Source organism: Acomys russatus, chromosome 5, assembly GCF_903995435.1.
Source record: "Acomys russatus chromosome 5, mAcoRus1.1, whole genome shotgun sequence".
NCBI classification, from domain to species: domain Eukaryota; kingdom Metazoa; phylum Chordata; class Mammalia; order Rodentia; family Muridae; genus Acomys; species Acomys russatus.
The window spans coordinates 11,528,188-11,541,730 of record NC_067141.1 but is presented as its reverse complement, the minus strand read 5'-3'; the positions used below and the strand labels follow the sequence as shown (position 1 = coordinate 11,541,730).

Here is a 13,543-nt window from a genome sequence, read left to right as displayed (position 1 = left end):
ACCCTCTCACTTGCCCCAGGCTCCTCACCCAAAAACACAAGTGATGAACAAGATGACTGACGTGGCAGTCACAAGCCCTTCCAGCCTAGACGGTCTAGGACCACAACTCACTACCCCAAGTGAATCCAAATGTCTAAAGTGCTCGTTCTGCCCCAACACTGCTTCCCCTTACAGGCGATGAACAGGCAACAGGGAAACTGGCCGACTGAGAGGTATAGCTGGCTCTGAGCCAACATCTGCCATTTATTATGAAGGACTTCCTTTGAGGGAACTTCTTGTTGACTTTCCGTGACTTGGGAGGCTGATGTTCCTTCAATAGCTGAGCTGGGAAAATAGCACTGAGGACATGAGTTCAAGGCCAAGAGCCTACAAGAAGACCGCTATGGTGGTAGGTGATTGTAATGCCAGCACTGGGAAGCTTGGCACAGGCAGAGCCCTGGTCATTAGCCGGGCAGTCTAGTCTGTAAGGCAAGCTCCAGGCCAATGAGATTAAACAATAAAATAATAATAAAAACATTCCCAGACATCACCTAAGAGTGACACCCAAGGTTGACCACTGGATTCATGCACTCCCACCCCCACCCAGACATATATATTCACACCCTCCCCCAACAACCACTTTGAAAAAATATATTCATCACTAGTGACAAAATACTGTAGCATCCCTTTGGGGAAAGAGGTTGACAATATACAGCACAGGCTACAGGAAACCCACAACCTCTTCTCCAGCTATCACTCTTGTTACTGTCTATCCTAAAAGAATTCAACACTCAAAAACACCCAAGAGCATTGAGTGTCCATCCTTGACATGTTAACAACCACAGGCCCCTGAGGTGAGGAGGGGATTGTGAGCTTGTGTTCTTTGGTGACAGTGGGAGCATGAACCTCTTCGCTTGTGTATTTTGATGTCAGTATGCTTCTGACTTTCAAAAGCTGATGAAGCACAATAGATCATCATCAGACATTTTATCATCAGACACACACACACACACACACACACACACACACATGGACTCCCACAATGCTTAAGCAATATGGAGCAAAGAAACCGACTCTGTACAAAGAGAGGGAAACAGAATCACTCTGAAGAGGCTCAAAGCGCAGGTTAAGACACCAAGGCTGCTCAGCCCCGATTCATTCACTTTGAGTTTTACGCAGATTTTTCCCCTGGGGCAAGTGCACTGTAATTAGCATTCCGGGCCTCAAACCGCTGGAGGGGAGAAGCCAGTTACCACACGGATTGCTTTGTAGTCATCTGTAGTCATCTTTTCAAGGAGGGGGGCGGGGCAACAATCTCTTAATGACATTTTGAAAAGTGAGAGTAAGTGAAAATATCCCCCATTTCTCAGGCCTCATGGGAAAATCTCACCCATCCCAGGTCTTGCTGGGATATAGAAAAGGGTATGGCCTGGTGCCAGCCAAAGGAGCAACTTGTCTTCAGGAAAGAAAGTTCATGCAGTTCTGACAGATTAGAGCATCTTACAAGTGAGACTGGAGCTAAGACAACGGTGGGTCAGTGATGGGCGGGACCACACCATGACTTGGATTGCTTAAGCTGCATACCTCCTGTGCTCTATTTAAATCTATATAACCCTCATGTCAGAACTCCCACAGGTAAAGTTGGGAAGGATCAGTACTTGGTCTCTCTTCCCAGTGTGTCTGCATTGAATACCTTATTTCAGCTTTTCACTGTTTTCTGTGTCTTTCGTTGACCTACTGAGACCACACAGCTGAATATGGGTGTGGGGACTGCCAGGGCTCTGACCCTAGCAAGTCTAATAACACAGCTCGTGAGAATTGAGTGCCCTTTTGGGTGCCTCAGTTTCCCCATCTATAAAGTAAAGGATTGAACTATAAGGTGTAAAATTATGGGCTTTCTACACCCACTCTTGCTCCCAGATAATGACACAGAGACCTATTATATTTATTGATAATTGCCTTAGGCACTATAGCTGGGAAGACTCTCGTCTATTCTAACCCAACTACACTGGCCTGGCCTACTTCCCAGCCACAAGTCCCGATACCTGCCATCTTAGTATAGCCCTGGCTATTCTTGCTCCATCCACGTCTTCATGGTGACTCCTTCATCATGACCTTCCCCCCTCTCTCTGCTTTCCACCTGGGATGCCCTCACTGGGATTGGAAGTCCTGCCTTGACTCTCCTGCCCAGCTGTGGGCTGTTCAGCTCTCTATTAACCAATCAGAGATAATGGAGAACAATTTTGTTTTTAATGATCTAAGTTTTTGTTATTATTCTTTGCATTTTTTCAAATTTCCTACTGTGTTTCCATTATTTTATCTGGTTTTTTTTTTTTATTAGTTTATTCTTGTTACATCTCAATGTTTATCCCATCCCTTGTATCCTCCCATTCTTCCCTCCCCCCCCCCCCCCCCCATTTTCCCATTATTCCCCTCCCCTATGACTGTTCCTGGGGGGGATTACCTCCCCCTGTATATGCTCATAGGGTATCAAGTCTCTTCTTGGCAACCTGCTGTCCTTCCTCTGAGTGCCACCAGGTCTCCCCCTCCAGGGGACATGGTCAAATGTGAGGCACCAGAGTTCGTGAGAAAGTCATATCCCACTCTCCACTCAACTGTGGAGAACAATTTTTACACAACACTAAGATAGCAAATGTTTCAATAATAATGACAACGACAATGTCCAGACTGTAACAAGCAACTGGCATTAGAATACACCGTGCACAGAACACCCTGCATTTGAATACACAGTGCACAAAACATCCCTCAACAATAAGGTCTGTGGCACCTTTTAGCTCCAGGCCGTGTGCCCTGAGATACTGTGTTCCCTACAATCAGTTGGTGGCTTTGGCCAGCCTCTGGTGTGTCTCCACAAAGCAATGTCCTGGTCCACAAAAAGCCAAGGAAACATGAAATGAGGAGCTGGTGTGGCTAGAGATGTGGAATGGAAAGTGATGAGCTGCCGTGAATTGAACGCGTCCCCCACGTGGTACTGTTAGGAGACAATGTGCATCGTTTAGGAGACAGGGCCTTAGGAGGAAGCAGCCAATGACTGAGTGTCTGGACCTTAGAGGGAATTAAGGCAGTTCTCTCCTGGGTCCTTGGCTGGCTCTGACAAGAGGTTTGTTATCGCAGAACAAGCCTGGCCTCTGCTGATCTCTCTCTGACTTCCATGTTGCCTCGTGCATGCTTCATACTCCCACCATTATGAGGCCACCCTCCATGCCATCTCCACCAGAGTCAAACATGCACCTGAGCCTCCAGAAAAGTGAGCAAAATAAACCTCTTTTCTTTGTAAAGTACCCAGCCTCAGGTATTTCATGGCGGTGACTGTGGTCAGAAGAGACCAAATAAGCATGCGCCTTACTTTTCCATCTTTTCTGGCTCAGTCTTGGTGGGTTTGTTTTGTTTTGTTTTTTTCTCCTAGCAGGATATCTGGAAGAGTTTGGAACTACTGTCTAACAGTCCAGCTATTGATCAATCATTCGTATTCCCTGTTGACAAAGCCTGTTTCACTGTCACATTACTTTGTCTGACCTCAGGACATCCTGCCGATGGCCCCCAGGCAGTATCATGATCCTTGTGCAAGACACAGGAAACAGACCTCAGAGTCAGTAACTCATCCAGGGGTGGGGATTGGGGCAGAGGAGATGCACTTTTCTAAAACGGAGTTCCAGAAGACAGACTGTAGCTGAGGGCACTTTAGCATCCTTCTTTCACAAAACCATCGTCTAGTAGATCACCGGCACTACCAAGACACTTGCCCTAACTGATATCTGGAAGATTCCAGCCAGCACAGGCTTTCCTGGAGCCCATGTGGAGCAGTTCTCACAAAGCATATTTTCAGACCACACTGGAACTAAACTAGAAAGTCATAAAAGGGAAGAGGCTGGAAAAGACTCCAAACACTCAGAGATGAATCAGCATCCTTTTAAACGGCACTTGAGTCAAGGAAGTCCCCTTGTTTAATAGTGAGGTGGAGCCAAGTTCAAATCCTAGTTCTCTCCTCCTAACTGGGTGGCCCTGGGAGGATGAAACCTCGCCGGAGCCTCTTCTATTTCTTCAGCTAGGCAGCAGGGTTCATGCCACTGCCTTCCTGGGTATCCATGAAGGAACAAGACAAGGCCAGTTACACAATTAGAATGGTAGTGGTCACTCTTTAGGTTGCTGTGGTTTGGTGACATCTCCTGCATCCTGACCCAAGACTATAATGCTCCACCACTAGGTAGTGTATTGTGTGTGTGTGTGTGTGTGTGTGTGTGTGTGTGTGTGTGTGTGTGTGTGTGAAAGAGGCAGCTGTTAACTGCTGGATGAGCCTTCCCTCTCCCACATCCAGCTGGTCAACATCTACTGAGGCAACCCCAGCTGGCAGCACTCCGTACCCATCTGTCCACACAGAGTTATGACTGAGTATTCATCTTAGTCACAGGGTGTGGGGTGGCCCAAGTGTTGGATGATCCAGTAGCATCTTGCCCAAGACGGTATGGAAGAGAATCCTACATCTCATCCACACTGACAAACACGCTCGCTGCACAGGCAGCCTAGCATCTCCTTCTAGAGGGCTCATTGCACAACTGGGGAAGAAGACGTTCCTGAAGTCTCAAATATTGCACAAGCCTCTGACTCATGAAGACATGAGTTATTCAAATTTGGAAATTATCAAAAATTCCAACCACGACAACCAGCCCTGTGAGAATTCAGTGCACAGATGTGACTGTCCTGTGGCTAGGGAGCCATTACTGTCAAGCAATGCCGTACAGGACCATTTGTAAAATATGCTAACTCAACAAGCCATCCTAGTCATCAAAATAATAGGGCATTTGTAAGCTCCCAAACCGGGTTATTTTTTCCCTTCTTTTCTTGAGACATAACAAGTTTTTCCCTGTGAGGAATTTCCAGAACATAAAAACAAAACCAGGCCAGGTTCAAAAGGGACCTGGAGTGTCTATCAACTGCCCTCTCCTGCATGCCCAGCTCAGTAAATGAGATAGAGAGTATAAAAGTCTTAAGGGCTAGGGAAATGCCCAGGTCAGTAAACTGAGGTTCCAGTTCCATCTCCTATACCCATGGGGAAAGGCCAGGCACAGTGGCACACCACTAATCATCCCAGCACTGGGGAGGGTCCGTGGGGCTTGCTGGCCAGGCAGTCTAACTGAATTTATAAACTCTAGGCTCAGTGAGAGACCCTCTTTCAAAATATAAGGTGGGGGAGCATGACTGAGGAAGATACCCAACATGGACCCTGGTCTCTACACACACACACACACACACACACACACACACACACACACATACACACACACACGGGGGGGGGGGGAAGAAGAGAAGAAGATGGGGAGGGAGGGAGAGAGAGTCACATTCCCAGGTGTAAGAGAGGGTGGTGGGTGGGAGGGACAGAGTCACACTCCCAGGTGTCCCACGCATGCAGCTCTTAACTCAAAGGAAGCCACATAATGACTGAAGCCATCAGAGGGTTTGGGAAAGTGGCATTTGATTTCCTTGGCCCAGGGAACCTTTCTAACCTAGCAAACTCCATGTCAGCCTCAGGGCACTAGCTTCCATCACCTCTTCTCTGTGCATCTTTCCTAACCCACCCACTCACCAACCCAAAGTTCCATGGAACAAAGACATCCTGAACCTCTCCTCTGACAACCTCACTGGAGCTTTGATGCTGAGGATGGACGGCCGTTATCATTACAGCTGACAGGACAGAGTTCTATCTAGAAATGCACCGGATGATGCTAAACACTTCATGAAACGGTATCCTTCCATGCTGAATGCTCCGAGACGTGTGGGCCAACACAACGTTACTTCCATTATTGTTTTACTGGTGAGGAAACCAGTCACGCATCCAGAAAGGGCAGTTCAGAAAGAAGCTTAGCCCACAGCTGGGGCACTGTGAAAGCTTCTCGCCTCAATTAAGAAGGGCCGGCCAACCTGACCTCTCATTGCCTGTGCTTTGCGTATTTCTGAGTACAGAGCAGTTGTTCAATAAATGCTTTGGATAAATTTGGGATGCACAGCACTGATTCTGAAAGCTGAATTCTGCCCTTCCAACACTCTACACAAGCCCCCTAAGTACCTGGTTCTGAAGCACGCTGTCCTGGCTAATGTTCCCTTTGGTTCTAGAAAGCAGTCACTGAGCAGGACTGAATCACATCAACTTTCCAGAGGTTTTAAAAGTCTTGAGGAAAAGCATCCATGCTGCCTACTACCCTCTCAGTTGCTCTGTAGGAAGCATTTTTCTTCTCTTTTCTAATGGCCCGAGAAAATAGGAGAACAAAGGAACAGCTCAGTGGGGCTCTCAACCAACAAAACCAAAAGGAAGGCTCAAGGTCATGGAGAAGGAGCGAAGAATTGCCAAACCCTCCGGCATTGGTTCTTGGGAGTGGGCATGTGGCTCCCACTGACTCCCAGAAACACTCCTAAGTCAACAGGAAGTTGATGTAAAGGTGGCTACAGTCAAGATGGCGGTAGGACATCCTTTCAGTGCCAACCTGGCTTTACCCATAGTAATATAAAGCGGGGAGCATCTCTTAAGATGGCCAAGCCTTTGAAAGGTATACTGGGACAGTCTCCTCACAGACTGCTGGTTTCCCTATAGGACTCACAGGCCATTTTAGCTAAAAGGGATCTCAGAAGCCACTGGTCCAGGCCCTTCCCAGCTGTGGCCCTGGGAGACAAAGGGGCTGGTACTGGCCAGTTCTGGCCCCACACAGGCCAGAGCCAGGGATTGGTACCCAAAGCACTGCCAGGCATGACCACTCCCTCACAGGATGCAGGGCCAGAGCTCTTTGTCCATGAGAAATGTAAGCTCATGGAAAGTCTGATGTCTGAATCCAAGGCACAAAATTTGCCCAGGATCACCAGGCTCCAAACTGTGCTGAGGCCTCTGGCCAGCTAGCTCACAGTCCCGCCGTCCCTGACCAATCACAGCTTAAGTTTCAAGGCAATCTATTTACTGCTCCCCAGGATGAAATAAAGTAAAAACAAACGCCTGGCTTTTGATCCTGTTGACTTATTAATTTTACCAAGCCTTACTATTTAACACTTTTGCATGCCTTAAGAGCATTATGAAAAGAAAGACACCAGCCAATGAGAAGCACCCTACAAAGGCTAGGGAGACAGCTTCAGATGCCGGAAACCCCACTCACTCTTTCTACAACCCTGTCCGGAGCACGTGCATTTCTTTTTAAGTGACAAAAGCATCCAACTGCCAATAGCAGAAACTCGCACTGTAGACAAGAGGAGGCAATCTCCAGAAATGAGTGACTGTCTTTGCCCCGCACTGTGTTAACTGTAAGCTCCCTCAGGAAGGCACTTGGCGCTGTCTCTTGTACATCCAGAGTCAAGCAAGGCCAGGCATGTAAAGTTCACAGTGACGCCCTGCCCAGGACTCGCATAAAAGAGCCACCTAAATAAAGTCAGTTCTGCAAATAGTTCACGCCTCCAAGGGTTCTGTTCGTCTCTGCCTTCAGAGGCTCTGGGGTGGAGGCCAGGAGTGAGAACTTTTGAAAACCTCTAGCTGCCTGCCAGCACCACCCCCCCCCCAGTCCACCTCTGCCCCCACCTGAGGCTTGGAGACCTCTCAGCTTGTCGGTTTGGGATGGCTTGGATAGGATGGGCCTTCCTGGAACAGATAGGGTAGCCTTCTCCTATCTGAGGAGAGATTTGCAGCACATCACATTGCCCGTTAGTCTTTTGGATCCAGAAGGGCCCTCCCTGCCCAAGAACAGTTCGCAGTCTGGGATTCTGGCTTAGAGACCTCTTAACTACAACCCCTTCTGGTGCTTCTCCTTGGCCAGTAACTGAGAGCAGCCTTATCCTGACTCCTGTGCCTGTCCCCCTCGTCCCACAGCCATGGCCATCTGGAGGCACTGTTTATTTCAGCTCTTAGCTGCTACTTAGCTGGATCTGCTTTATAATCCGCGTTGCTCTGTCAACAACACGGAGCGGTGGTTATGAACGGACTCATGATCCACGCATGGGCTCAAGGTGCTGCTTGTGTGATGGATGGTCCAGCTGTTCCGGGACAACTACAGCACAGGCTCTGTTAGGAGGACCACAAAGGTAGTAAATAGATGTCTGGGTCAGAAGTATAGACTATATGGAAGCTTTGTTGCTGTTACCCTATATGATTGAAAGTTTTTTTGTTTTGTTTTGTTTTGTTTTTAATTTGGCACAGGGTCTTAATCTGTTGTCCAAACTAGCCTCCAACCCTTGGAGCTCTTGCTGGATTCACAGGTATGAACCACCACACCACATCCATTTATTTTCACTTTTTTTTTTTTTTTTTTTTCTGTACTCTCCTGGTCAATAATAACAAATCCTTGTCCTCTGGTAGACTTGTGGACATCTCAGCCAAACTCTGTAGCACTAATAATTTGTCCCTATTTCCACACAAGATAAGTTTTCTGATGTTTTCATTAACCAAGTTATAGACAAGAGTTTTATACAGAGCGGTGGCATTTTCTCCATCCAAAGGGCCACCATGCCTCCCACAGCAATGCCTGGGACATCTCCTCCCACCACATTCCCACCTGTCTCCTGAGCTTTCAGTCGAGATCCTGCCTCAGACCCTCTGTGACCTCCGTGTGCTCTCACAGCACTTCCCCTCATCGTCGTCCACTCAGTGGTACCTCTCAAAAAAGGACCTCTGTGCCCACCCAGCCTCAACAGCACTCCCTTCACACAGGCGCAGGCAGCCAAGTGTCCTTATTCAGCTGTGACATCAAATGAGCTAGCTGCCCTGGGCGCCAGCTACTGAAAGCTAGAGCCAGGATGGGACTGAATGTAAGCAGCTGACTCCCAGGGTCCGACCCTGGAGATACCTCAGGAGGCAGCCTCGGATGTGGAGTGAGAGCAATGCAAGGCGAAGGGTCAGTTTGGTACTCCAAGTATCTCCTATCTCTCTACCCACCCACCCACCAGGCACACAGACAACTATGTCGGACACAGAGGCACCAATCTCACTCTTCTGCGGCTGTCTCCACACTGAGGGGCCACTGCGGCGCGGGGCGGGGGAGGGCTCATAGCCAATGAGAGCAATTCAACCAGCAAAAGGTCTGGCCTCTGCTACCTCCAGGCCTTAACTGACTCAGCTTCACTTGCAACAAATTAGGCGTTTCATATGGTGTCAGTAACTCAGGGCCCCATGCGGCAAGACTGTAACAGCTGCTTTGTTTTTCATCAAAATAAGCTTTTTTAAAATGTCACCACCACACACTCAGATTCTTGCCAAAGTAGCCCAGACGCCCTGCCCTCTGCGTTCCTCTTCCAGGTTTGTCCTACACCGGCCCTCCTCTGGGTGGCGCGCTTATTCAAGAACTGTTGAAGGATGTATAGGCCCCGCCTCTTCCTCCCCAGGGGACTCCTGAGCCACTTGAGGTTACCTCTGCCCATCTCTAACTGTCACCTGCAGCACCAATCTATCCTCCACCTTAGCGGCTGCATTGTTCTCTGCTTCTCCCCAGGGTGAGATGGTCCGGCCAGCACCGTGGAAGCCCATCTCCCACAACCCTGGGGGTCAAGCTCTAGCTTGGTCTGAGGGAGGCTGCCTGAGTTCAAGTTCCCGCTGAACCACCTTGGTCAAGCTATTCAATCTTAAGTCTACTTTGTGTAAGACAATTACGGGGCCCGAAGCATCCTCCTCCAGAGGCAGTGGGACCAAATACAGTCACAGGGTAACTCACCTGGGGTGGCATGGCCTGGGGCTTGGTGGCTATGCCTCCCCACCAAGCCTGTGCCCGTTAGGAAGCCCTCTGGATCAGTTCTCTGGGGGGGGGGGGGACTTTCCTCTCTCTAATGAGACTGAGTTTCCTGGGCCTGGAGTTCAGCTTCCAGCTCTGGTGGTTAAGAATATAAACATCTGGCCACCTCTCCTACACCACTCTAATACTTTCCTGTCCACCCGAGTAAAATTTTGTGAAATCCAATGTGGTCATACGGGACCCTATTCCTATAAAGAAAAATCTAGCTGAATCCCTCTGTCTTGTGCTTTCCCAGTCTCCCCACCACATGCCCAAGGGGAGGTGCTAGGTTTGGGCAGGAGCCCTGTAGCTGAAGCCAAGTACACTACGGAGCCCAGCTGGCTGGTCCCCACACCGCTGGAGTGGCCGGCATGAATTTACTGTTTTTCCACAGATTATCTCCTCAATTAACTGGAGCGTTTCTCTGGAAGGTTCTGCAGGGAGCTGGACATTTCTCCAATGTCCTTCACCCCGTCACCACTACCACCTCCCTGACACTCCAGCTCTTGGTACAGAAAGATCACATATAGAGGGAAGAGGGGGTACATTTTTCTTCATCCTTTGCGGGCCTCTCCTCTACCTCGGCAATTTCTCGGTCCTGTACCAGGTTGAGCTCATTCAAAAGAGTCAAAGAACAAACAAGCCGTGGGACTTTTTTGTAAAGTCGACTCAAATCATTGGAAGCAAGAGGATCAGGGTTACCAACTTGGTTTTTGCTTAGGAGGCATGGTTAAGAAAAGTGCGGGCTGAATTAAGCAGAGCCGGTCCCTCTTCCCACCTTCCCAAAGTGAAAGTTTTCACGAAGAGGATCTACGAGAAAAATACTGCCTGGATAATTCCAAGAAGAAAAGGAGGAGCAGAGGAGAAGGAAGGGAAGGCTACAGACAATAGCTCTTGTGGTCCCGAAGCCATGTGTGTCAACATGCCAAGATTCCTGTGCTAAGCGGTTTTTCCAGAGGGATCCCGGATCACCCCAGCCTAGGGGCGCGAAACCAAAGCGCGCAAAGCACCTGCTTGGTTTTGCGCGGAACGACCCGATACTGGGCTCAGAAATACGGCCCGAGGGAGCCCATGAAACAGTCACCCCCCCCCAGCCGGGTCTCTACTCGACCGACTGGATGCCTAGAACACCCCGCAGTGCTTCACTGGCCCTCGGCATGCCCTCCCGACGGTTCTGACTAGGCGGACTAGGTTGGCGAGAGTCGGGAGCCACCCAGGAGTGCAGTGCAGGGCAGGGCGGGTACCTTGGCCGCAAGCGCCGCGCTGCAGGACGATGACCGGCGGCTGGCGAAGCTTCTCGGAGCGGCGGCTGGCGGCGCGCAGCTGGCACAAGTTGGTGTAGGTCTTGGCGTCGCTGCCGCACACCGGCTCACTGCTGGCACACACGCACAGGCCGGCCTGTGCGCGCCGTCTTACTGTGGCCGAGGCCGGCACCCCGAAGGGTACAACGCATTGCAGCCCCTCGCCGCAGGGTCCCTCCTGCAGGCCGCACGCTGCACCCTCAGGCGCGCCGCACACCTCGCAGCAGCCGCACGCGTCCCGGACTCGGCCGCCTTCGCAGTCCGTGGGCGGCGGGGCGCAGCGTGTAGGATCGCAGCGCTCGGGGCAGACAGTGGCACCTGGGGCCGAGCGGCCGGACCTTGATGGCAGAGCTAAGGAGGGCGCCACCAGCAGTAGCAAAAGGAGGAGCGCGGTGCGCAGGGACTGCATGGCGACTCCGACGGCTACGGGCTGGACGAGAGCCGAAAACCCGAGCTGGTGACCGTGTGCCGGGGTCTTGGGGACAGCGGGTGCGAGTGCGCGCGGCCGTGCGGCCAAGCCCATTGGCCTAGCGGCAGTGACGAGGCGTAGGGGGGGACGGGCACCGCTCCCGAGAGGGGACAGCCCGCGGAGACGAGGCGGGGCGGAGCGCGACTCCGCCCTCTGGCTGGCTCAGTTTCCCAATCTCGGCTTCTTTTTCCTAAGAAGTTGACGACTTTAAAACCAAAGTGACACTTGGCAGAGGGAAACCCGCCCAGCATCGCGCAATCGCCTCGGAAAGTTCCCGTAGCATCCAGCGCGGAGGGCGGTCACATCGACCCCAGCCATAGCTAGAATGGACCGGTGCCCAGCAAGGGGTAATGTGGTGGTGAACCTGACGCCGCCGTGGGAAGGCAGCATCAGCAGAGCTGGCAGAAACCCAGTGCCCAGACCTAGTTTCAAGTGAGAAAAGCAAAAAAGCCGAGGCAACTGACAGTATAAAGTTGTTTTCAGCGGAGTGCATGCCATCGCACGCTGCAGGTATCCGGGGCTGGTACCAGGAGGGACTCGTGGAGCGTGCAGCAGCCGCTGGGCTTTGTACGCTTTGTACTTTTTCACCCTGAGTTGTCAGGGAATGTGTGGTTACTACACAGAAGCGCCCGAGCCCCCCGCCTGCAGTGCCAATATTCGCCTTTGAACTCTCACGTGAGGATTTCAGTGACTTTTGGGACCGAGAAGAGTCTAAGAATCATCTGGAAAAGCAATTGTGTCCCTGGAGGCGGGTCTCTGTGCCTGGCGCACCCATTGGCCAACAGTGAACACAAATCTCTTGTATTGGAGGGCCAGAGAATTAAGCTGTTTGTGCTGCCCTCATCTGAGCTGCCCCTGTGTGCCCTGATATATATGTATATCTCCCAAATATATACATTCCCAAATACAACTCCCCTCAAAACATGCCCCTGAGATAAGCTCACAGGCTTGTTAAAAGATAAGCAGGTGTCAGATATAACTTTTTACTATTCCTTTATCTAAAGGAATTCACTTTACAGTGACTGCTCCCAGTAATCAACCACCCCACCTGTGTCTCATGGTAAATAATTGTATAGTGGAAAAAGTGTGGTTTATGTAAGGTCTGAAGATACTGATTTAAGTTGTGAGGATCTAAGAAGGTGTTTTAGGGTCTAAGAAAGTGTTTTAAGGTTGGTAAACGGAAATTATGATGCTTGGAATACATAAAGGCTTAAATGGTGATAACAAAGTGATGTAAGGTACATAAAAAGAATGAAAAATGCTTCTGATTTTTTCCTGTCACTATGCTATTGTTGTATTAAGATTTTCAAAGTTAGCCAGGCGTGGTGGCACATGCCTGTAATCCTACCACTTCTGGATGCAGAGGCAGGAGTATCTCTGTGAGTTCAAGGCCAGCCTAGTCTACAAAAGCAAGTCCAGGATGGCCAAGGCTACACAGAGAAACTTTCTTGAAAAAACTGAAAAAGAAAAAGAAAAAAAGGAAGAAAGAAATGTCAAAGTTCAGAGTGTTGACATTAATCAATGGTAAAGTATTAGTCTAACTCTGGTAAAGCCTTCCACTATAGATCCATTGTCATAGCCACAAGCTCGAGGTTTTAAATGTCCTTTGGTTGTCTTTTTAGTATAGACTTAAATGTGTTTCTCACTGTGCTGCACTTCCATACACCTGGGTCTTCTGGACTGATTACCCACCCTTCTGGAATAAGCAATAGGTGGGAAACTTAGGCTGTTGGTGGACAGGGTCTTATCTGGAGTCTCTTTGACTCATGAGAGGTGGATTCGAGTGGATTCCCTGAAGCTTACAGGAATCTTTTTAAGTTTACAAAAAGTTCTAGACATGTTAGCACCACCATCGTTTGTAGTCTGTACTGAAACCCACACTGTAGAGAACACAGTAGACTCACTAGTTTTGTGTCACTGCAGAGGCTTGGGAATCAGCTTTGAGCTAACAGCATGAACACTCTTTCAGGTGAGCTCAGGGAAGACAGAGCCTTCCGCGGAGCAGAAGGGGCAAAGCTCACTAGATCTTGGTTTTCAGTATGACT

General features: G+C 49.9%; 1 protein-coding gene across 2 annotated transcripts in view; it reads right to left on the bottom strand.

Moving 5' to 3' along the window:
* The window catches only part of Htra1 (HtrA serine peptidase 1), a 52,923-nt gene extending 41,368 nt beyond the window's left edge, over positions 1-11,555 (bottom strand). Inside the window, exon 1 of one of the 2 annotated variants that reach the window (XM_051145437.1) lies at positions 10,973-11,555. In XM_051145437.1, coding sequence (XP_051001394.1) covers positions 10,973-11,552 — 580 coding nt within the window. In that variant the 5' untranslated portion in view covers positions 11,553-11,555. The remainder of the gene's footprint in view (positions 1-10,972) is intronic. The other variant, XM_051145438.1, reaches the window with a different exon arrangement.
* Between the last annotated feature and the right edge of the window lie 1,988 nt (positions 11,556-13,543).